General features: G+C 43.0%; 1 protein-coding gene across 1 annotated transcript in view; it reads left to right on the top strand.

Moving 5' to 3' along the window:
- Positions 1 to 918: 918 nt before the first annotated feature.
- Positions 919 to 24,832, top strand: part of clcn6 (chloride channel 6) — a gene marked incomplete at its 5' end in the record, with an annotated part of 99,449 nt that continues 75,535 nt past the window's right edge. The window contains 7 exons of the mRNA XM_080495964.1: positions 919 to 993; positions 1,982 to 2,041; positions 2,121 to 2,186; positions 10,963 to 11,028; positions 11,124 to 11,190; positions 11,840 to 11,946; positions 21,629 to 21,755. Coding sequence (XP_080352090.1) covers positions 919 to 993; positions 1,982 to 2,041; positions 2,121 to 2,186; positions 10,963 to 11,028; positions 11,124 to 11,190; positions 11,840 to 11,946; positions 21,629 to 21,755 — 568 coding nt within the window. The remainder of the gene's footprint in view (positions 994 to 1,981; positions 2,042 to 2,120; positions 2,187 to 10,962; positions 11,029 to 11,123; positions 11,191 to 11,839; positions 11,947 to 21,628; positions 21,756 to 24,832) is intronic.

Genomic DNA, 24,832 nt, shown 5'->3' with positions numbered 1-24,832 from the left:
AATCAAATGACTCAAATGACTCAGACAACCGATTCACTTGGATGAACGACTCAAAAACTCGTGAGTCCGTTCGAGGAGTCGGGTTTCTCATCACTACTTTGCTTCATGTGTGGCGGGGTCCCACTGGGTCTTCCTCTTTTGCTTTGCTGACGGGGGCCACTATTCGCAGGAAGCAGCCATATTCCATGTAGGTACTGACTCCCACCAACAGTGGCGCTGTGGTGTTGATTCGTATCAAAATGGCAAAACAAGATGGCGGCGGTCGTCCGGAAGCGGACATATTGTCGGACATTTTGGATTCTTCAATGACGACTTCTCTGCGTGTCTGTGTGCGTGTGTGATATTAACTCAGCGATAATAACTGCAAATAACATATTTCGAAAATAAATATTTTTCACATTTGCTGTTATGTGTCAGAAAATGTCAAAAATCTACTATTCAATGAGAATCTAATTGTTTGAATACAAGAAAATTACTATTTTTTTTAATCACACCCATATGGCTTTAAAATGATGACTTAACGGAGTTCCGTCTGTCTGCAAGTCTAACTTTAAATATTGCTCAATTTGAGAAAAAAGATGCGCAAAAAGCATCATCATGCATCATGATAATTCTGTTTTATGCGTAAATGTTGCGCAGTTTTGAGCAGACTAAAACATATTTCGGCAGTTCAGCCGTCACGTGACAGTAAGGGTGTTGTGTTTAAGTGCAGTAGTTAATTAGTTTGTCCAACGTATTTCCGATGCCAGAACACGTTTTAGACAGACTTTTATGCCATATTTCTATTCTTGAGACTTTTATTTCAACTTTTGCAGGCTGTGTACATTTTTGTTATATTTTATAGGCGATAGTCCTCCAAACAGAAACCACCCATCCTTGTTTTCGTTGGTTCTTGAAGGCAGCGAGACAGGAGCGAAGATGGCGTGCTGTGGGAACTGTTTTTGTTGTCAGTGTTGCTGCAGAGAAGGAGAGAGCCGGACACCAGAGGAGCTGGTGAGGACACACAGACCGAGGGCGGTTATGGTGGTCACAGAGAGTTTTCTAGGTTCACAGAAAGGTGGAGTGGTGAAAGCGGCAGACCTGCTCTACCCTCATCTTCATCATCATCTTACCTCCATGCACCACCAGCACCAGACCCTCTCATTCCTCCTCACGCTGACCCTGCATCACGGAGAGAGTTTGTCTTATATTGTGCAGGAGAGAATAATTTTAGATTTTCCCCTAAAAATTACACTTGATCCGGAGTGTCAACCATAAATCTTGCGTTCCAAAACAGGTCCGTCAGAAAGTTCAACCCGGTCCAGAGAGAAAACCTTCCAAACCACGTAAACCAGAAAACACTGACAACACATTACCGTGTGCCCTCTTGGGTCAGTTTTCTAGTTTACTGCAGCTTTTCTTTCCTTAATTTGGTTTTTATTTTGGCTGTTGAAATCTATTAACTAGAAAGGTGATACATTACATGCTGAAAGAGAACTGTAATAAAATAACACCATTTATTAATTATTGTTCATAAAATCCATTAAAACAATATCAGCTACAATTTTAGTCAAATAGTGACACTTAGCAACCTTAAAGGTTGAGGGTTGTTTTTTCCACACTTTGATTCAGTAAAAAGTAAGATTTGAACCAAGATCATGTGATTCTCCAATCACCCTTGTCAAATGTATCATAGCACAAACACTTGGTCTGGTTTGTATTTGGTGAAGAAGTCCTGTCTGTGTCCAAGTTGTGCTCCCTCCACAGAAAAATTAATTTTCATCGTCTTGTTATTTTATCCATCTTCAACATTTCCATTTTTGTCTCATTGCATGCTCGGCTTTTTGGCTGAAGTCATATTTGATCCTTTCAATTCTACTGAAGACTGAAACACTGACTGGAGAATTAACTTTCAAAATGTCTGAGCTTCAGTAATGACTTCATGAGATTGATCTCTGTGCCTTTCTTAACTGACAGAGGTGTATTTTGTTTCTTAATCCAGACAATCCTCGGGGAAATCAGAGACGAGGAAGATGACATTTTACCCAGAAAAGACTATGAGGTGAGGAACTGTTTGAGAAGAAAGCGAGTGATGTGTGGTTGTGTTCATGGTGACATGGGATGTGTTTATGCTTGAACAGAGTTTGGATTATGATCGCTGCATCAGCGAACCATATTTGGAGGTTTTGGAAGCGATGGACAGCAAAGTAAGACACACAACACAAAATCGCACACGCAACACTTATCATTCTGTAATAAGATATTACACTATTGAAGTGGCTTTAAACATTTTGATATATATTTACTACATCTAACACCTTAATAATACATAGAAGATTACAGCATATCTCGGGAAAACATGTTTTTTTGCACTTTGCATAAAAACAACATGTACAGTGGATATGAGAGAGTCAATGAGGATACACATTGCAGCCAATTTAGACATTATTAAATGTACAGAATCTTTGTATTATTTATTTGCTACCATATATAAATATATTATTCAATGTCAGTATTTCTATTTCTCTGTTGAACGTCAAATACATTTACCCCCCAAAAAACATTTTAAAACATTTGCACAGAAATTATTAAAAACTGTTTTCAATTAAAAAGATATTCAAACCATTTGGCTGACACTATAATGGCATTAAATCTAATATACAACATACATAACCAAAGGAAGAGGTTCAATCATTTATTTTAGGAATGCACCGATACTGATATCGGTATCAGTCTGATAGAAGTCATGAGTATTCGTACTCGTACTCATAAAATTGCTACCGATACCACAACACCAGTACCACTATACGGCAGCGCGCAGTTTCCAGCACTTGTGGGCAGTGAGGAGCGCACAGCTTGCTCAAAGCCATTTAAAATGTTAGAACGCCTTTGAGCAAGCTGTGCGCTATTTTTTCAGCTGTCTTTTTAGAAAAACGACTGTCCAAATAATGGTTGGAGCTTCACTGCCTAAAACAGTGCACCGAAATGGAGCTGCTGCTACTTAAACTGGGTTTGAGCAGCCAAAATAATGCCTGTGTTTAGTCTGTTCCACTGAGGGCCTCCATGGGAGTACAAGCTCATGAGAACCGGACCTAGTACAGGGCTCTGCTGTGAAGGTGGAGACATGCAGCGGTGTGTATAAGCATCAATTCAAAAAAAGGTAACTTTGAAGCAGCAGTGGCAAGGATTTAGGAATGGTGGCCTGCCACGCCAAAATGAATGTAGAGGAAACAATGGAGTTTCTGACAAATTTTTATTGAAACGACTTTTGTTAAAGTTGACATATCATGCAAAATTCCCTTTCTGATTGTTTTCCTACCATAATATGCATCCCCATACCTGAGAATGACACTCCAGAAGTGAAGAAAGTCTGTCGTCTCCTTTCTCTGGGCAAATCATTTCAGCCTCCTATGAATCAATATCATGATATTGATTCATAAATTGGTACCCTTTAAAGTGGAAAATATCATCTGTGATATAGGGAGTAGGTACCTAATTGTCCAGGGTACATTGATAAATGAAAAGATAAACATGATTAACATATATGCCCCAAACAATGACGACCCCAATTTCTTTGAACTTTTATTTTTATTAATTTCTTCTCTCCCAGAGAAGGCTCTCATAGCAGGGGATTTCCATTGCCTTTAGACCCTAAATTGGACCAGTCAACTGAGGTGGACTTCTCTCATATACAAAGTAGGAAGAAGCTGTTGCAGTATATAAAAAATTAGAATTTGTGTGACCCCTGGAGGAGATTGAGCTCAAATAAACTAGAATTCTTCTGTTATACTCCTCGATTTAAGTCATACTCACGTATAGATTATTTCCTGAATTCCAGCTCTATGTTCTCCTCTGTGATAGAACGTAGCTATAACAGCATACTCTTGTCAGACCACTCTCCTACTTAACCCTGCTGGGCCGGAAGTATTTTGTGCCGTTTTTCACAACAATTGATTTTTCCTTTATATCTCAAATATAAAATCCATAAACCTTGCCTTTGGTGTCACTTTGTTCATGACAACCTCATAAATGCACCTCTGAAGTATTGTCTTCAGTTTGGCATACTTTATTAACACAGTGGATCTAAAAACACCATAAAACTACAATTTTGGGTGATAAAAACTTAGATTTATTCACTAGAAAATTCACAGACATGCTCAACGAATCATTTGGTTTACTTGTGAAGTAAATCTAAACTATATTTTTCAAAAAATTATCAAAACAGGACTGAAAAAATAGTTATATACAAATATTTACAGTGAAATAGAAGCAATGCCTCAGGCGTTTTTGTAAAACTATTTACAAAAGGTCACATATAATGTCAGGTGGAGACAAATTATTTGTGCTACTCAAAAGAACAGTTTCTGTCCAACACAACACAGAGGGACACATCACACAAGGCATTTCCATGGAGTGTCTTTCCTTTTGTTGTGTTCCTGCAGGCAATGTTTAATTTTTTTAGCCTGCCTTTGGCTGTTGCGGTGGAGGCTGGAATGATGGAGGCTGGAATGATGGAGGCAGGGATGATGGAGGCTGGAATGATGGAGGCTGGAATGATGGAGGCAGGGATGATGGAGGCTGGAATGATGGAGGCAGGAATGATGGAGGCAGGGATGATGGAGGCAGGAATGGTGGAGGCTGGAATGATGGAGGCAGGGATGATGGAGGCTGGAATGATGGAGGCTGGAATGATGGAGGCAGGGATGATGGAGGCTGGAATGATGGAGGCAGGAATGATGGAGGCAGGGATGATGGAGGCAGGAATGGTGGAGGCTGGAATGATGGAGGCAGGGATGATGGAGGCAGGGATGATGGAGGCAGGGATGATGGAGGCAGGGATGATGGAGGCAGGAATGGTGGAGGCTGGAATGATGGAGGCAGGAATGATGGAGGCAGGGATGATGGAGGCAGGGATGATGGAGGCTGGAATGATGGAGGCAGGAATGATGGAGGCAGGGATGATGGAGGCAGGAATGGTGGAGGCTGGAATGATGGAGGCAGGGATGATGGAGGCAGGGATGATGGAGGCAGGGATGATGGAGGCAGGAATGTGGTCAGCTCTCCTGGTCTGGGGGACACCTGCTGCATCTGTGTCGCCAAGCTGACAGACCAGCTCCATCATGAAGTTTTTGTGGGACATTGGCTGCACCTCCTTCGCACTGCACAGCTCTCGATGAAGAATGTAAGCATTCGTTGTTGCAATGTTGAGGAAGTGGAGCAAAACAGTCTTGTACCACCGGGCAGTTTTGCAACGAGCTGATTAGTACTGCAGCAGCTGGTCTGACAAATCAACTCCACCCATGTGCTTGTTGTATTCTGTTATCGGTTTGGGGCAGGGGATGTTTCTCACCACCTAGTGTCCATCACTGTCCTTCACAGCAATCCCAGTCAGGTTGTATACAATGTAATGTAGTATGATAAAACAAATACCTGTACAGGTGTAAATCAACCAACACATGGAACAAGGATAAAAAGAGCAACATAAAGTTCGAGCTGATCTTACTTGCATTTCTCCTAACATAATCATATGACTACTCTTACTCTCATTAATACTGATAATTACACCTACCAAACATGTCCTACTGTCCAACCATGGTTTTTCACCCATGTGACAAAATGCAGTAATTCTGGACATAAACACAACTATGAAACTGCAGTGAGCAGGAGTGATAAATGAAGCTGTTCACAACTGTGAGTTGTCTGGACAGAGAAATGTAGCAGCAGAGATATGTGGACAGACTGTTTATTGATGTTGTGAAGTGTGATCTGGCTACTGTCTCGCAGTACCAATATTGCCATCTTTACAACTATGCTGCTCATTTGGTGATATGCGTGGACAAAACACCAGTATGCGCAGTGTTATCAGTGTTAATACAGTATGGAAAAAAAATACCGATAAGGGTCAATGTTAGCCTATATGTCCCTTAACACAGCAAAATTTACTTCCGTAAACGTAACTTCCTGTATGTTCAATCCACCGCATCACTTCCTGTGTGTCGCGTCTGTTTACGTCACTTCTGTGTGCGTCATTTCCGGCCATGCTTCCACCCTGCACCATTTCCAGATGGCGGTGACCGAGAAACAAGTATGGTGGTGCCTGCAACACCGCCATCTTCGATTTCCCCACTGGCATCTCTTGCCAAATCCAGCTTGTCCTTGATTGTCAGCCAGTTGAATATTCGATCATTCAAGCTACATTCAGAACCTGCTGGGATTCAGGGAGCTGGACTGGCGCTGCCCCACATGCCCATTTTGGGAAGAGGAGGAAGTGCTTCCTCTTCTTATACCATGTGCTATTGTTTACATTCTATCTGTCGCTAAGTTATGGAGAAACCCCATTCAACTTCAATGACAAAATGTAATTTTGTAGCGCTTCAGTGGACAGTGACAATAAAGGAATTCTGATTCTGATTAACTAAACCAATATGAACCAGAATCTGCCCCAGAAGGAGAAACTCCTGAAGAAGTTGTGACTCTGCTGCTGCAGCAGGATGTTTCAGAATGGTTAGTAAAACATATGTGTCTGAATATGTTAATCAGCTGCACTGAATATTTTGTTTACAAAGAAACGTGCTGTTTTAACAGCTAATAAATGACTATTCAGACCAGCCTGAATTACTATGCACTTATCTAACTATGTGCATGCTACACCAAGATTGGATCATTTAATTATCGTCTACTCATGATCTTAATTGGGAGCAGACAGGAGAATATCCTGAGCCCTCTTTTAATCATAGAAATAAATAAAAAGATTATTATGAAGCCCATACACAGACCTCAGACTCTGCAAAGCCTTCATTTGATCTACAGTCTCTATCAGCACAACTTTCCATATATAAACAATACCTCACAATAAACAACCCCCCCCCCAAAAAAACCAAACAAACAAAAAAAAAAAAAAACATGGCCTCAGCTGTTGCAAACTAACCAGCGTGGTACTTCAAAAAGTAATATAAAAGCATATAAATCAGAATATTTAACTGACACTTCCCACATTTGCTTTCTTAGAGGTTTTGCAGGAAATCCACTCTGCTCTGGCCGATGTTATGAAAACACTCCTCCGTGAAGTGCTGGGAGCGACATATAAAACTTTGTGAAGTCTTGTTGGTAGATTCCCATTAAAAATAAAATGAATCCACTGGATCTTCACAGGCTCAGATGAAGGCAGTAAAAATCGACTCCTCTGCTCGTTGATACAATTAATAATGGTGCATATCTCCTGTTTTGCTCATATCTTGCTTCCACTATAGCTGAACACCTGCAGCTGTCACGAGGTGAAAAAACGTAGCGCATGCGGAGCGTGCTGCTTGTGGGCGGGTCAAAGGGAGGGTCTATTTGGATTGGGTTTGACTAAAAACTGTGATGATGACACCAAGGGTTTGCTTTCCAATTCACTCGTTGGAGCACACACTTTACAAACGATTAAACAAGCCAGAGAACGAGATGACACACTTTCTTCACTTGTGGAGTGACATTTCCAGGTATGGGGATGCATGTTACTGTAGGAAAACCATTAGAATGTGAATTTTGCACGATATGTCCCTCGGCCTGTCACGATAACACATTTTGTTGGATGATAAATTGTCCCAGAAATTATTGCGATAAATGCTAATATTGCCATTTTGATTGCATTTTTCCACTAATATAATAATAATGGTATAATAATGCATGTACACATTTTTAAAGATAAATAAAGTTGTATTTCTTAATAATATTTAAAATTTGAATTGTATTATGAAAAAAGACATTGTAAATATCCCAAATACATAATCAAAACAGCCAGAAACAACAAATAAAGTGGACTGTCTCTTTTAACAAAAAATGCACTTGAATACAATCCACACATAACTGAAACAATAAATAAAGTATAAAGTCTCTGTAAATAAAATTGCACTTCAATATACACTGCTCAAAAAAATAAAGGGAACACTAAAATAACACATCCTAGATCTGAATGAATGAAATATTCCTATTAAATACTTTGTTCTTTACATAATTGATTGTGCTGACAACAAAATCACACAAAAATTATTAATGGAAATCTAGTTTATTAACCCATGGAGGTCTGGATTTGGAGTCACACTCAAAATTAAAGTGGAAAAACACTACAGGCTGACCCAACTTTGATGTAATGTCCTTAAAACAAGTCAAAATGAGGCTCAGTAGTGTGTGTGGCCTCCACGTGCCTGTAGGACCTCCCTACAATGCCTGGGCATACTACTGATGAGGTGGCGGATGGTCTCCTGAGGGATCTCCTCCCAGACCTGGACTAAAGCATCTACCAACTCCTGGACAGTCTGTGGTGCAACGTGGCGTTGGTGGGTGGAGCGAGTCCTGATGTCCCAGATGTGTTCAATTGGATTCAGGTCTGGGGACCGGGGGGGCCGGTCCATAGCATCAATGCTTTCATCTTGCATGAACTGCTGACACACTCCAGCCATATGAGGTCTAGCATTGTCTTGCATTAGGAGGACCCCAGGGCCAACTGCACCAGCATATGGTCTCACAAGGGGTCTGAGGATCTCATCTCGGTACCTAATGGCAGCACATGGAGGGCTGTGCAGCCCCCCAGAGAAATGCCACCCCACACCATTACTGACCCACTGCCAAAGCGGTCATGCTGGAGGAAGTTGCTGCAGCAGAACGTTCTCCACGGTGCTGGAGGAAGTTGCTGCAGCAGAACGTTCTCCACGGCAGCTCCAGACTCTGTCACGCCTGTCACATGTACTTAGTGTGAACCTGCTTTCATCTGTGAAGAACACAGGATGAATGTGGCGAATTTGCCAATCTTGGTGTTCTCTGGCAAATGCCAAACGTCCTGCACGGTGTTGGGCTGTAAGCACAACCCCCACCTGTGGGTTTTGTGGCCTGCTGGAGGTCATTTTGCAGGGCTCTGCCAGTGCTCCTCCTGTTCCTCCTTGCACAAAGGTGGAGGTAGCGGTCCTGCTGCTGGGTTGTTGCCCTCCTGAGGCCTCCTCCACGTCTCCTGATGTACTGGCCTGTCTCCTGGCAGCGCCGCCATGCTCTGGACACGACGCTGACAGACACAGCAAACCTTGCCACAGCTCGCATTGATGTGCCATCCTGTGTGAGCTGCACTTCTTGAGCCACTTGTATGGGTTGTAGACTCCGTCTCATGCTACCACTAGAGTGAAGCACCGCCAGCATCCAAAAGTGACCAAAACATCAGCCAGAAAGCAGAGGAACTGAGAAGTGGTCTGTCGTCACCACCTGCAGAACCACTTCTTTATTGGGGGGGTCTTGCTAATTGCCTATAATTTCCACCTGTTGTCTATTCCATTTGCACAACAGCATGTGAAACTGATTGTCAATCAGTGTTGCATCCTAAGTGGACAGTTTGATTTCACAGAAGTGTGATTGACTTGGAGTTGCATTGTGCTGTTTAAGTGTGCCATTTATTTTTTTGAGCACTGTATATTAAACATTAGGCTCCGACATTAAGATATTTAACAGTCAAAACTGTCAATCCAGTTAAGACCTTTGTAAACAAAAAGTGCACTTAAATGAAAACAACACACAACCAAAACCAATATATAAAATAGACCTTGCTGCTGATAAGAAAAAAAATAAACTGTTATATCTTTCAAAGCTCAGAATAACTTAATTAGTTCCTGGGTAAATTATTTAGCAAAGCAGAACAAATGGCACATTTTCCAGCACTATCGCATTACGAATGATTGGGACTATTTTCAGGGAGTTTAACGTGGAGGAGGACGCAGCTTCACGGAGGTGTGATTCGCCTGCTACAGCGTGGAGGAGCTGCTGTTCACTGTTTTGAAGTCAGTGCCGTTCTCCTCGGCAAGCTGGCGTTTTAAAAAGCTGACGTCTGGTGGCAGAGCGCCGCCTGGCTGGACAAGGCTTTGCAAACATCCATGTTGATGCTTCGTGGTGCTTTGAGCAGAAAATATGTCCAAACAGAGACATGTTGTCATGAAAAGTTGGATAGCTGCAATGCAACTTCCGTAGCCTCCTCGCTGGCTACAAGCTGTGGAATGGATTTCCTGACTCATTACTCCGTGAACTAAATGAAAGATTCGGACATGAAACCGGTTTTATATTAACCGGACCAAGGGTATTTTTTATAGGTAATGACCAACTGTCCGACTATCACTGCTCTGCTCCTCACGGGGCTCTCATGCTGCACTCGCGGTGTGCCAGGTGCCCTGCCTCCCCTACAAGAGTGACAGACCGGAGGGTTCACTCCTCATTACGCTAAGGAACCGAGAGGTGTCAGTCAAGACAGATACAGCGAAGTTCATTCATTATCCAGTATCTTTGGTAAATGGAAAATTATCGAGCCTGGCAAAATTATCGAGCTCATTTTAAATTATCGTGCAATTAATTGATTTATTGAATATCGTGACAGGCCTATATGTCCTCTGTAAGGCCAATCTGTGAAAACATTGCCTGACATTAAACCAGTCCGTGGCGCAAAAAGTGTTGGGGACCGCTGCTTTGGGAGACAAATTAAACCCTTCATTTAAAAACTGCATTTTCGTGTTTACTTGTGTTATCTTTGACTAATGTTTGAATTTGTTTGATGATCTGAACCATTTAAGTGTGGAAAACGTGCAAAAAAACAAGAAATCAGGAAGAGGGCAAATACATTTTTCACACCACTGTACATTCAGTAAAAAAAGTGGAAAGCAAATTAAATAACATTTTTGAAGTCTTCAATAACTTTAATGCTTTGATTGTTTCATCGTCATTTAGACTGAACTGAGCCATAAAGTTCCCAGAATACTTTAAAATCTGACTCTCTCTGTCTGTTTCACCAGATTCTTCACCACAGTTTCTGACATTACCCTGGTTTATTATCAATTCATTCATGTTTGGGATCATTGTATGTTTTATCTGTTATTGTTTTTTTATTTTTATCTTATCAAAAAACCCCAAATAAAACATGATGATCATCTATTAGGTATTGTAATTGGAATGTTTGTCTCTGTTTGTTGCTAATAGAAAGCTAAAAAGTACGAGGCCGTGCGATGGATGATGGTGTTTGCTATCGGGGTCACTGTTGGTCTGGTAAGTTCTTTATAGATGTCCTTGATTTAAAAAGAAAAACCTTCCTACTTGTTTATGTGTTTCTGCTGAAACGTCACTCTGCCCTTCTCCTTCAGGTGGGCTTGTTTGTGGATTTCTTTGTACGCCTCTTCACCAAAATCAAATTCACTGTGGTTGGTGATTGTATCCTTAATGTGTTTCCTTATATCTCTCAAAATGAATCAAGTTGGTTGAATTGCACTGAATTGAATATAACAGAAAGCCTCTCTTATTATCACTGTATTTGTAAAACAACAAATGTTCACCAACCATACTGCCACACAGCTCAGATACTTGCAACACTTCTGCTGATGAATGAGAGAAGTTTGTGTTAATCAGATTTGTATTCAAGTGTTAGTATAGATGAGTCAGTGTTTCTTCTAGGATTTTTTTCTGCAGTGGGGATAGGCTTCCCGCTGGGTGGGTGGACGGTGATCATTACACCACAATACCCTGTGTGTGTTAACAGTTTAAACTTGTCCATCCACACTGATTTGTCCACTCAGTACAGGATGTTCACTCTTTTTAAGATAGTTATTTTTTGTTTGCCTCAGCACTCACAAGCAGACCAGTCCGGCCTCTCCTCTCCCCTCCCCTCCCCTCCCTGTGTCTGATCATTCTCTGATCAGCCTGCTCAGACCCTCCGACGTTGTTCAACTCAATATGTTAAAAGTAATCGGGTATAAATGCTGACATTTCAGTTCTCTTTCATTGGTTGTGAATGCTGTTCTTTTTTCACAGAAAGTGTTGTTTTGATAAATGTGCTCATTTTACCTTGACTGAATGTGTGAAGCTATAGAAAGGTGCAGTGACAAAGGCTGTCTCATTCTGTCTCTGCTGGAACTTCTGGCTTTCAACATGACCTTCGGCTTCATTGCTAGTGTGCTCGTCCTCATTGAGGTGAGGCTACTCACATAAAGTACATCTTTTTACTATATTCCCATCTCAGGAAATCCTGCACGTCATCCAAAGATGTATTAGAAAGAATATGACCTGGAATATACAGTGGCTTGCAAAGGTATTCATACCCCTTGAACTTTTCCACATTTTGTCACATTACACGCCACAAACATAAATATATTTTATTGGAATTTTATGTGAAAGACCAACACAAAGTGTCACACAATTGTGAAGTACAAACAAAATTATACATGACTTAAAATTATTTTCACAAATAAAAAACTGAAAAGTGCAGCGTGCAAAAGTATTCAGCCCCCCCTGAGTCAATACTTTGTGGAACCGCCTTTTGCTGCAATTACAGCTGCAAGCCTTGATACATACCCCAAGTATGTATCTACCAGCTTTGCACATCTAGAGACTGAGATTTTTGCCCGTTCTTCTTTGCAAAACAGCTCAAGCTCAGTCAAATTAGATGGAGAGTGTTTGTGAACAGCGGTTATCAGATCTTGCCACAGATTCTTGATGGGATTTAGGGCGGGACTTTGACTGGGCCATTCTAACACATGAATTTGTTTTGTTTTAAACCATTCCATTGTAGCCCTGGCTTTATGTTTAGGATGGTGGTCCTGCTGGAAGCTAAACCTCTGCCCCAGTCTCAAGTCTTTATGTTTAGGATGGTTGTCCTGCTGGAAGGTGAACCTCCGCCCCAGTCTCAGGTCTTTATGTTTAGGATGGTTGTCCTGCTGGGAGCTGAACCTCTGCCCCAGTCTCAAGTCTTTATGTTTAGGATGGTTGTCCTGCTGGAAGCTAAACCTCCGCCCCAGTCTCAAGTCTTTATGTTTAGGATGGTTGTCCTGCTGGGAGCTGAACCTCTGCCCCAGTCTCAAGTCTTTATGTTTAGGATGGTTGTCCTGCTGGGAGCTGAACCTCTGCCCCAGTCTCAAGTCTTTATGTTTAGAATGGTTGTCCTGCTGGAAGCTAAACCTCTGCCCCAGTCTCAAGTCTTTATGTTTAGGATGGTTGTCCTGCTGGAAGCTGAACCTCCGCCCCAGTCTCAAGTCTTTATGTTTAGGATGGTTGTCCTGCTGGGAGCTAAACCTCCGCCCCAGTCTCAAGTCTTTATGTTTAGGATGGTTGTCCTGCTGGAAGCTAAACCTCCGCCCCAGTCTCAAGTCTTTATGTTTAGGATGGTTGTCCTGCTGGAAGCTAAACCTCCGCCCCAGTCTCAAGTCTTTATGTTTAGGATGGTTGTCCTGCTGGAAGGTGAACCTCCGCCCCAGTCTCAAGTCTTTATGTTTAGGATGGTTGTCCTCCTGGAAGGTGAACCTCCGCCCCAGTCTCAAGTCTTTATGTTTAGGATGGTTGTCCTGCTGGGAGCTGAACCTCCGCCCCAGTCTCAAGTATTTTGCAGACTCCAACAGGTTTTCTTGCCCTGTATTTGGCTCCATCCATCTTCCCATCAACTCTGACCAACTTCCCTGTCCCTGCTGAAGAGAAGCACCCAGAGCATGATGCTACCACCACCATGTTTGACAGTGGGGATGGTGTGTTCAGGTGATGTGCAGTGTTAGGTTTCCGCCACAAATAAGGTTTTGCATTTAGGCCAAAAAGTTCAATTTTGGTGTCATGTGACCAGAGCACCTTCTTCCACATGTTTGCTGTGTCCCCCACATGGTTTCTGGCAAACTGCAAACGGGACTTCTTATGGCTTTCTTCTTGCCACTCTTCCATAAAGGCCAGATTTGTGGAGTGCAGCCCAATAGTTGTCCTGTGGACAGATTCCCCCACCTGAGCTGTGGATCTCTGCAGTTGGTCCAGAGTCACCATGGGCCTCTTGGCTGCATCTCTGGTCACTGCTCTCCTTGTTCGGCCTGGAAGTTTAGCTGGACGGCCGTGTCTTGGTAGGTTTGCAGTTGTGCCATACTCTTTCCATTTCCGGATAATGGATTGAACAGTTCTCCGTGAGATGTTCAAAGCTTGGGAAATCTTTTTATCGCCTAACCTGCTTTAAACTTCTCCACAACTTTATCTCTGACCTGTCTGGCTCCTTGGACTTCATGGTCCTGTTTGCTCCCCAATATTCTCTTAACAAACCTCTGAGGCGTCACAGAACAGATGTATTTGTACTGAGATTAGATTACACACAGGTGGACTCTATTTAGTCATCAGGTCAACATTCAATCATTCAGCAGTCATCAGGCAACTTCTGAAGGCAATTGGTTGCACTCAGAGAAAAGGGGGCTGAATATTTTTGCACGCTGCACTTTCCAGTGTTTTATTTGTGAAAAAAAATTTAAGTCATATATATTCTTTGTACTTAACAATTGTGTGGCACTTTGTGATGGTCTTTCACATAAAATTCCAATAAAATATATTTATGTTTGTGTTGTGTAATGTGACAAAATGTGGAAAAGTTCAAGGGGTATGAATACTTTTGCAAGCCACTGTATTGTATTTATGTAAAACATTTCTTCCATCCTGTATATTGTATTAGTGTTAGCAAGGCAAACTATCCAGATCTTATCTTTACCTGCCAAATGTACATTTAGAAAATATAATGGAAAATAGGAGCAAATTAATATTTTGTGCAATCGGAATATTGAGGCACTATTTGAATTAGGACTTTTTCAAACATACTCCATTCATAAACAGTGTTGCCACAGTTACTTTAAAAACTAATCTGATTACTGATTATGAGTTACTCCTTTAAAAAGTAATTAGTTACTTCACCAATGCTCCCACAAGAAACTTGTCCTGCTCGATGCTACAATAGTAATGCAGTGACTTGGAGAAGTAACTTTAATCTGATATATGATTTGTCATATGAGAGTAACACATTACTAATTAACGCGTTATTAGCAGCGCTGTTCACAAATATCTAAATTTCCATGCAACACATTGAAAATGAATCAAATTAAGATAAAAATGCTTTCCACTGCAGATGTTTCAGAGAAATCTGTAGAAGAAAGTCACAGCCATAAATGTAGAGAATAACGGGACTGTCAGTTAAAGTTCATGCAGTAATCATACAATATAGCCTAAAACCCTAAGGTATCAAAATGTTACATCTAATTATTAGTATGTATATTTAGTAATATACTAGTAGATACTCTAAATGCTTCCAAATAATAATCTTAACTGCGGAGTGCTCTGTTTTTAAATATGTTAGGAGTTTGATCATTTAGAGGTTTTCAAATCCTGTTTTGTCTTTAATCACAACTAATGCACTAAATCTATTTCTAAAAACAGGCTATTCTCAAACTTAGAATATAATATAGAATAGACATTTATTTATCCCATGTGTGGGAAATTCACATGTTACAGTCGCAGCCTTAAGATAAAAAAATAAGAATATACATATTAAAATGGTACAGTAGAGAGTGTGGCGGAGGTAAGTCTAATAAATAACAAGAATTTGACTTGGGTTTAAAATACAACACTGAAAAAGGAAATAGTGACCTGTGCAAAAAGTGACATAGTTATTATTAAGTGACGATAGACTACTGTGTCCAGGTTATTGTTGGCTCAGGCTGGTGTTGTACAGCCTGATGACAGATGGGATGAAGGACCTGCAGTAGCAGTTCTTCTTGCATTGTGGGAACCGCAGTCTGTTGCTGAATGAGCTGCTCAGGGCTCCCACAGTCTCATGAAGGGGTTGAGTGGGGTTGTCCATGATGGATGTCAATTTGGCCAACATCCTCCACTCACCCACCTCTTTAATGGAGTCCAGGGGACAATCCAAGACTGAGCAGGCCCTTCTGACAAGCTTGTTCAGTCTCTTTCTGGCCCGCACTGCGAATCCACTGCCACAGCAGACCACAGCATAAAGGATGGCTGATGCCATCACAGAGTCATAGAAAGTCCTCAGCAGATTCCTGCACACCCCGAAGGGCCTCAGTCTTCTCAGTAGGTGGAGACGACTTTGGCCCTTCTTGTACAGTATGTCCATGTTGTGTGACCAGTCCAGTTTGTTGTTGAGGTGAACACCCAGGTACCTGTACTCCTCCACGATCTTGATGTCCAGGCCCTGGATGCTCACTGGTACAGGTTGTGGAGGTTTCCTTCTGAAGTCAGTCACCACCTTCCTTGTCTTTCCAGCATTGATGCACAGGTAGCTTTGTTCACACCAGCAGACAAAGGAGGTGATGACCTCCTGTATTCCTGGTCATCCACGTCTGACACACATCCGATGATGACTGAGTCTTTCTGGAGGTGGCAGAACTTGAGAACTTCTTGAGGTGGCAGCTGTCAGTATTGTGAGTGAAGTCTGATGTGTAGAGTGTGAACAGGAACGGAGACAGCACTGTACCCTGAGGAACCCCCGTGCTTCAGACAACCACATCAGACACACAGTCCCAGAGCCTCACATTCTGCAGCCTGTTGGTGAGGTCGTCAACGGTCCATGCAGCCAGGTGATGGTCGACTCCAGCTCCCACCAGCTTCCCCCTGAGCAGTTCTAGCTGGATTGTGTAGAACGCACTGGAGAAGTCAAAGAACATCACTCTCACAATGCACCCCGGTGTCCTCCAGGTGCGAAAGTGACCGGTGTAGCAGGTAGATGACACACCTACGCCTGGTCTGTATGCGAACTGCAGGGGGTCCATCTTGCTGTTCACCCGGTGTAGGAGGTGGGTGAGCACAATCGCCATGGTCTTCATGAGGTAAGAGGTCAGAGCTACTGGCCTGAAGTGGTTTGGCTCCCTGAGGTGCGAGGTCTTAGGAACAGACATGATGTTTTCCAGAGGAGTGGCATCCTCTCCAGGCTGAGGCTGAAGTTAAAGATGTGCATCATAATTTCACACAACTGGTCTACACACTCTTTAAGCAGTCTGTAGTGGATGCCAGCAGGGCCAGTGGCTTTCCTTGTCTTTGTTCCCCTCGGCTCCCTCCTCACCTGCTCCGTAGTAATGACTAAGCGGGGGATGGAGCCATGGTGGGACTCCTGCTGAGTGTGGTCAGAGTATGGTGATTCATCTGGCAGGGGGTGGAGGTGGAGGGGGTGACATGGTGTGAGGAGGCAGTCGTTAGTGACATGGGTGTCTCGGGGAGGTGGGACGTGTAGGTGTGATGGCACGGACAAAACAGGGCTCTGGTGGGTGGGAGAGGGTGGGCTGGTAGAGTCAAATCTGTTGAAAAACCGGTTCAACTTGTTGGCCCAGTCCTGGTCTCCAGATTCTGGGCACCTCCCGCTGACCTTGGTGTGGCCAGAGATGGGTTTCAAGCCCTTCCAAACCTCTCTGCGTTGCCCCCCTCGAGGCGCACCTCCAACTTCCTCCTGTAGCTGTCCTTGCCTCTCCTTGTCTCCCTCTCCAGCTTCCTGTTCACTCTTCTCAGCTCCTCGTTGCCTCCAGATCTAAAAACCCTCCTCTTCTGGTTAAACAGGGCTCTTAGTTCTGGTATTAGCCGTGGTTTGTTGTTGGGAAAACACCGTACCTTCCTAGTAGTAATGGTGTTTTCCACACAGAAATATTAACTTCTGTGACGCACGTGTTGATGTACGTGGTCAGGCTATTGATGTCATCCCCATGAGGTTCACGCAGCACATCCCAGTCCATTGTGTCGAAGCAGTCCCTCAGTGCCATGCTGGTCTCCTTAGACCAGCACCATACATCCTTCTTGGCAGGTGGTTGTTTATTCACCATTGGTATGTATACGAGGGACAGATGAACCACGTTGTGGTCAGAACGACCGAGCAGGGGAAGGGGTGATGAGCTGTATGCATCTTTGGTGTTTGCATACAGTAATTCCAAAGTTCTATTGTCTCTGATGTGACATTTCACATAGTGGGTGATGTTTGGGAGAATGGACGCATGATTGAAGTCACAGAAGATGAGGATGAGGGACTGGGGATGGGACGCCTGAAGCTTCGACGCTGTGGTGTGTAGGATCTCACAGGCTGCAGCAGCGTCAGCCAATGGAGGAATGTACACAGTTATAGCAATAATGTGAGAATTCCCTCGGTAGGTACTATGGACGTATGCTAACCGGTACCACCTCAATGTCCCTACTGCAGAGCTGCTCCTTCACCCTGATGTGTCCCGGGTTACACCACTTGTCATTCACGAACATCGCCAAGCCCCCTCCCTTCCTCTTACCACTTTCCTTCACTTTCCGTCCAGTGTGATGTGTATGTCTGGTGAAAGCTCATTCAGCCAAGTCTCTATGAAGCACATAAAGCTTCACTCCCGATACTCCCTCTGCAGCCTGGTTAGCACCGTTAGCTCATCCATCTTATTTAGGGAGAAATCTCACATTTCCCAGGATGACAGATGGTATACAGAGTTTGTACTGTATTTTCTTCTCACAGCGCATCTTTCCAGCTCTGCATCCAATTCTCCTTCTCCTTAGTTTGGTGTCTTTCTACAGGGAGTACCCCCGTGCGGCCCAGTGCTAACATCTGCTCCTGATTGTAAACAGCGGAGGCGTGGCTGAATGGGTTTGCTGATGTCCGTCAGAGCTTATACAATTGGCAGTTTTTTCTCAACCAAAGAAGAATTTCTTATATTTTTTATAATATTTCTGTGTTGCTCTGTTTTGCAGCAGGTGTAAACAGCTGTAAGCAGCAAACATTTCAGCTCCCAATGAGGTTTTGGCTGATTTAAAAGTCCCATATTATGCAAAATTTCCTATACTTTACTTTTACAATAATGTGTGTCCATAGCCTGTGTATGACGCCTCAGAAGTGATCTCCCTCGCTCGCTTGCTCCACTTCATAGTGAATACAGGCAAATCATGAAGATTTCCCTTCATGTTGTCACCAGGGGAAATAACCTTTGACCCTCCCACAGGTGGATGAGCTCTGCCCTCTTAAAGTATGACTGGGTCCAATTTCTTTTCTCCGCGCAAACACTACTGGAAAACAGACGTGGAGTAGGCGTGGACAGACACAGCTCATTAGCATTTAATCATAGAGACACAAAACAAGCCTGTTCTCAATAGATGTCATTAGAGGGACTTTCATGCTTCTGTCCTACTGTGTAGTACGTGCCGGATGGAGGTGGACCAGGACGGTACGCAAGACAAAGCACACACAGACCAAACTCTGTTGGAGGTCCAACCACTGAGAGTACTATAAAATGTAGGCAGGGTTGTGAATGACGCAGGTATGTGACGTCATCACGCAAAAGTACTTGCTGCACCAATGCGGATGTTGCTCCCACAGCTGAGGTGATGTGAAGCTGTCCATTCTCTGTGACAGAGTGCAAAATGTTCTCAATCTGAGCAGCACCGTCTCCCTGTCACTCCCTGCATCTAGTGGATGTTACCCCTGCGACTGATCTTGGGGTGAGTTGGTCTTTCCCCAGCACATGTCTTTCCTCCTCAGCCAGAGCCAAAAGCTGCCCTTTTCCACCTCCTCGTCCAGTTCTTTCTCTGCTTTTCTTAGCTTTCCTCGGTTCTCTCCTGCGTCCCTCAAGAGGCGAATGGTTGACTTCCCACGAAGCCTCAACATCCCACCTCAACAGGATAGACAGAGTGGTGTTCCAGCCAGCCTCTCGATACTCGGCAGCCAGTTCTGCATACTTGGCCTTCTTTCGTTCAAAGGCAGCCTCAATCCCATCCTCCTGTGCAATTGTGAGCTCGATGAGGTATGCCAGCCTTGCATTGGTCGACCAAACGACAACGTCAGGATGGAGGGATGTAGTGGTGATCTCTGTGAGGAACTAAAGTTGTCTGCCAAGGTCAACCCTCATGTCCCACTCCTGGTCAGGGAAAAAGGATCTTGCGCTTTCTCTTGTCCTGAAGTAGCTTCATCCCCTGCCTTCTGTGACAAAAATGTGTTTCACTGCCAGTGGTGACTTTTGGTTATCCTGGCGACACCTCTCCAGCACCTCGGCTCACTTCCTCAGAACTTGGTTGTGGCGCAACTTGTAACGCCCCTGAGAGAGTGCAATCTTGTAGCTTGACAGGGTGTGCTGGAGGCTTGCATTCTGGGCATTGCAGAGGTGCTAGCATTCCTCATTCCCAAACCACTGGTGGGTGTTGTGAGAACAGGGGATTGTGTCATCGGTAGCGTGAATGAGGAAGCTGAGTCTTGCCTGCGGAATCTACCACAGGTCTGACCAAGTTAGGTTTCGGTTGGTCACTCCCTCCCAAGTTTTCCAGCATCCTTGACGGCCCTGTGACACAGCCTTGATCTTTTGGCGCTCTTCCCCCATTTTCGTCACCTTCACCACAACTATATTTTTCCTCTTCTTGTGGTTGGCTTTAGACCAGAAGTGGGGGGCCTCTCCGCAGCCGAGTCCTGTTCTTCCTAGCTGGATCTTGTCAACAATCTCCTGATGCTGGAGTCTGTCGACGGCACGGTAGACTTCAACTTAAGTATTCCACTCTCGGCCTGTAGAGACTTTGATGTTAGCCTTTCTTACTGACTGGTTAGTGGATTCTCTCAGCTCAAGGATCAGCCTGAACTTCTCCTGCATATACCCCTGCCTCCAGGGGCAGTTGAAGCTTGTTTGTAAGCCATAATCATCACAGTTGCAAGAAATTTTATGTATTTCAATCTTTGTGTAATGATACATATAAAATAACAGTTTCACTTTCTTAAATGACTGTCAAGGAATATTGAACTTTTCATTATCTTATATTTTTTTTGTGATGCACCTGTACTTAAATTATTCTGCAGAGATTCGGGTAATACTTACAAATGTACGCTAAAATCTCTCTACACTGCAATAAAAGGGCCATAAAGATCATACATAAAACTCGAGTTATACAGAGCACACTAATCCACTATTCTCACAGACAAAAATATGAAAATTCATTTTTTCATCATTCATATTTCAAATTCACCGGTATGGCTCGGTTGGTAGAGCGGTTGTCTCCCAATCGGAAGATTGCAGGTTCGATCCCATCTCTGCCTGCCCACATGCCAAAGTGTCCTTGGGCAAGACACTGAACCCTGAACTGCCTGTGTGAATGCAGTGTGAGAGTGAATGGTTGGTGGTGGTCGGAGGGGCCAATGGCGCAAAATGGCAGCCTTGCTTCCGTCAGTCTGCCCCAGGGCTACAGACGTAGTTTACCAGTATGGAATAAATGAATAATGCAATGCAATGTAAAGCGTCTTTGAGTGCCTAGAAAAGCTCTATATAAAACCAGTGCATTATTATTTGGTTCAATTTGTGTTTGTTTACTTATTCAGTTCATTTACTTTCACTTGAAGCTGACATGTCCATAGAGACTATACTGAACTGTGGTTATAGGGCATCTAAAATAGAGAACAGCTGAAATGGCAAAAGAAAAAAAAGAACAACAACCTAAAAAATACTTTAGAGAGGTTTACAGTTCTAAATTGTCCTTGAAACTTGAAAAAGGAAAATGGCTCTTTGGGCCACATTTTGCAGACTTCAACACGCTCATTTAGTTTGAGAGTGAGAGATTGTTTCAGCATTGGCCTGAAACTGCTAAAGACACTAGACTCCCTGCTGCTCTGCATCAGATAGAAGAACTAAGAAACTGTAAATCCTCTTATTGATTTTGAGATTTTAGCTCCTGACCTCTCCAGTAGTCTGAAACTTAACGCAGAAATTCTCATCTTCCATTGTTGAACAGAGAAGCTGGTATTACCACAGCAGAGGCCTCGAAGCAGCTTTAGATTGTGTTTTGTTCCTTTTTTAAAGCAGTTGTGTGATCTTATTGCTAACCTACAGCATCATGAGCTAACCTGGTCTTTATGGTCCTTTAGCCAGTGGCTGCAGGTTCGGGGATCCCAGAAATCAAAAGTTACTTGAACGGTGTGAAGATTCCTGGGATTGTGCGTCTGCGAACGTTTCTGTGCAAGGCTACGGGGGTCCTCTTCAGTGTGGCTGCAGGTAAGGGGATTTTATTTTAAAGCTGCTGGCATCAGCATATATTTAGAATATAATAATAGAATAGAACTTTATTAATCCCCGGGGTAAATTATTGTTATTATTATTATCCAGGCTGGGAAAAAGTGAATCGACACGAACAACCAAATTTATCAACTCTGGGTGCTTCCATTCTTCTTGGGAACAGCCTCCACTGACCCACTTCCTGTGCTGCACTCTGAGCCAATCACAATGGACACCTGGTCTCTCAGCCAGGGTCCAGTTTGCAGTCACTTCCTTATTTACAGCTATGTTCAAAATAATAGCAGTGTTGTTAAAAAAGTGAATAAAGCTCAAAATCCTTATAATATTTATTATGTTCTTTCATTAGGAACGCTGCACATGGTATTGCACAACAAACCATGAAGAAAAAAGTATCAATATTTAATTACTTTACAGAATATGAAGGAAAAGGTGATATTTCTGTGTTCAAAAAAATAGCAGTGTCGGCATTTCTCATTACAAACTCAAATATTTACTAAATAAACTGAAAAAATATTAACATTTAGCAATCCTGACAATTAGTTAACTAATATTTCGTTGCATAACCCCTGTTTTTGATAACTGCTGCACATCTGTGCTGCATGGAGTCAACCAACCTCTGGCACCTCTGAACAGGAAGATTGGACAACCTTCCACCATTCCTCTGCATTTTTGGGTTTTGCCTCAGAAACAGCAAATTTAATGTCACACCACAAGTGCTCAATCAGATTAAGGTCCGGGGATTGGGCTGGCCACTCCAGAACCTCAATTTTGTTGGTCTGGAACCAAGATTTGGCTGCTTACTGGTATGTTTGGGGTCATTGTCCTGTTGAAACACCCATTTCAGGGGCATTTCACATTCGGCATAAGGCAGCATGACCTCCTCAAGTATTGTGATGTATCCAAATTGATCCATGATCCCTGGTATGTGATATAAAGGCCCGACACCATGGTAAGAGAAACAGCTTCAGAGTGTGCTGTGGCTTGTATTCAGGGTTTGGGGGTCGTCTGACAAACTGGATCCAAAAAGAACAATCTTACTTTCATCAGTCCACAAAATGTTTCTTCATTTCTCTAGAGGCCAGTCAACATGATGTTTGGCAAATGCAATCCTCTTCAGCACATGTCTTTTTTGCAGCAGTGGGACTTAGCGGGGGCTTCTTGCTGGTAGATTAGCCTCACATAGCGTCTTCTAATGGTCCCAGCACTCACAGGAACCGTCAGACCGTCTCTGATCTCCTGGAGCAGACCCTTGACTCAGTCTTTCCCATTCTGACTATCCTTCGGTCCATTCCAATGGTAGTCTTCCTTGGTTTGTCTTTCCATTTGAAAGCATTGGAGATCATTTTAGCTGAACAGCTGATCATTTCCTGCACTTTTTTATACGTTTTCCCCTCTCCAATCAACTTTTTAATCAAAGCACGCTTTTCTTCTGAACAATGTTCGGCACGACCCATCTTTCGTCAGTTTTCACAGAGAATTGCCTGCACAACATGTGCTGGCTTCATCCTTAAATAAGGGCCACCTGATTGACACCTGTTTCTTTCACATAATCAATGATCTCACTGATTGACACCTGTTTCTTTCACATAATCAATGATCTCACTGATTGACACCTGTTTCTTTCACATAATCAATGATCTCACAGATTGAACTCCACACTGCTATTTTTTTGAACATGCCCCTTTTATTTAATTAGTCAATTACACAGACCCAGGAGTATTCATATCATCAAAGTTGGGTCTGTTGGTTCCTCTGACTTTACTACACCTGCTGGTAAATTATTTTCCATTTATTATTATGTTTTATACCAAAAACAGTGATTTATCTGGTTAGTCATGTTGGACTGCTATTATTCTGAACATAGCTGTACATATCAACAGGCTATTGTTTTTTTCTTTTTTCTTTTCCCATGTCCTGTTCAGCAGCATGGGCAGACGATTTGATGTGATTGAGAGTGTTGGGATCTCACAAGACCACAGAAAGTTTGTTCATTCCTAGGGAAAGACAATTTTCACATGTCATGATACACAGTCATGACATATGAATTCTGACCCAGGAATGTGATTGACCATCACACCCAGTGGGGGGATCTTTTAACCCTCCCCCGTTTTCTGCTGAAAAGATGCTTCCCCCGTTCACTCAGCCAGTCACTGCTTGGTTGAAGCTCTCAGGATTCAACACCTTCAAAGCCACACACTTGCAACGAAAGCCTGAAAAAACCAGTCTTGCAAGTGAGTCTGGCAGCGAGCTTTCTCCTGTGAACACTGTTGGAAGAGCTGCTTCCCGGCAGCTCAGCTCACCCAGCGTTAGCATACAGCTAACACCAGAGGCCTGCAACCAGGGGCCTTCACTCCTCAACTCCTCTGCTCAGACCTTCCCAGGACCCAGAGACCAGCACCCAGAGTCTGATCTCCCATCAACCAAGGAAAACCAACCGGTTTCTCCAGGACGGGACCAGGGAAACGACGCCTCACAGAACTTCTTTGTGTTTTCCTGAACCAGCAAGAAAACCATCACAGACCTGAGCGACCAGCTCCTCAGTCTGGACAAAAGGAACAACCAGGAGCTGCAAAGAAGGACTCCTGAAACATCAACTTCATCTTCTTCTCCTCAGCCTGCAGAACCAGCAACCACAGTTAGCAGGAGGTGCTAACTACAGGAGAAGACACAATTACACACACGCACCTACACACACCCAGCTGTATATAGGTAGTTAGAATCTGTGCTTTATTTGTTTTCATTGTAAATAAATATAATTTTTGGAATCATACTTGCTGTGTTATTAATGTGCACAAAGGTGAATGAAATGTCGACCTCTTCTGTGTCAAGAACTCCAAAATCCTTCAAGCTTCATAGTTAATTCTGGTAATTGTAATTAATTTAACTATTCATTCAAATTCCTGATTAACTGTTTAGTATATCTTTTGAGACTGATATAACTGAATTGGCTATCATTTCCTGTTACGACAGGTGGAGCTCCGAGGTATCTGATACAGATTAAATTTCAATAACATTATTAATAACTATCTTTGATCATTATTAATAATTATCGATAG

The sequence above is a fragment of the Blennius ocellaris genome (genome assembly GCF_963422515.1).
Source record: "Blennius ocellaris genome assembly, chromosome: 5".
Lineage (NCBI taxonomy): Eukaryota > Metazoa > Chordata > Actinopteri > Blenniiformes > Blenniidae > Blennius > Blennius ocellaris.
This window is presented reverse-complemented; position numbering and strand designations above follow the sequence as displayed.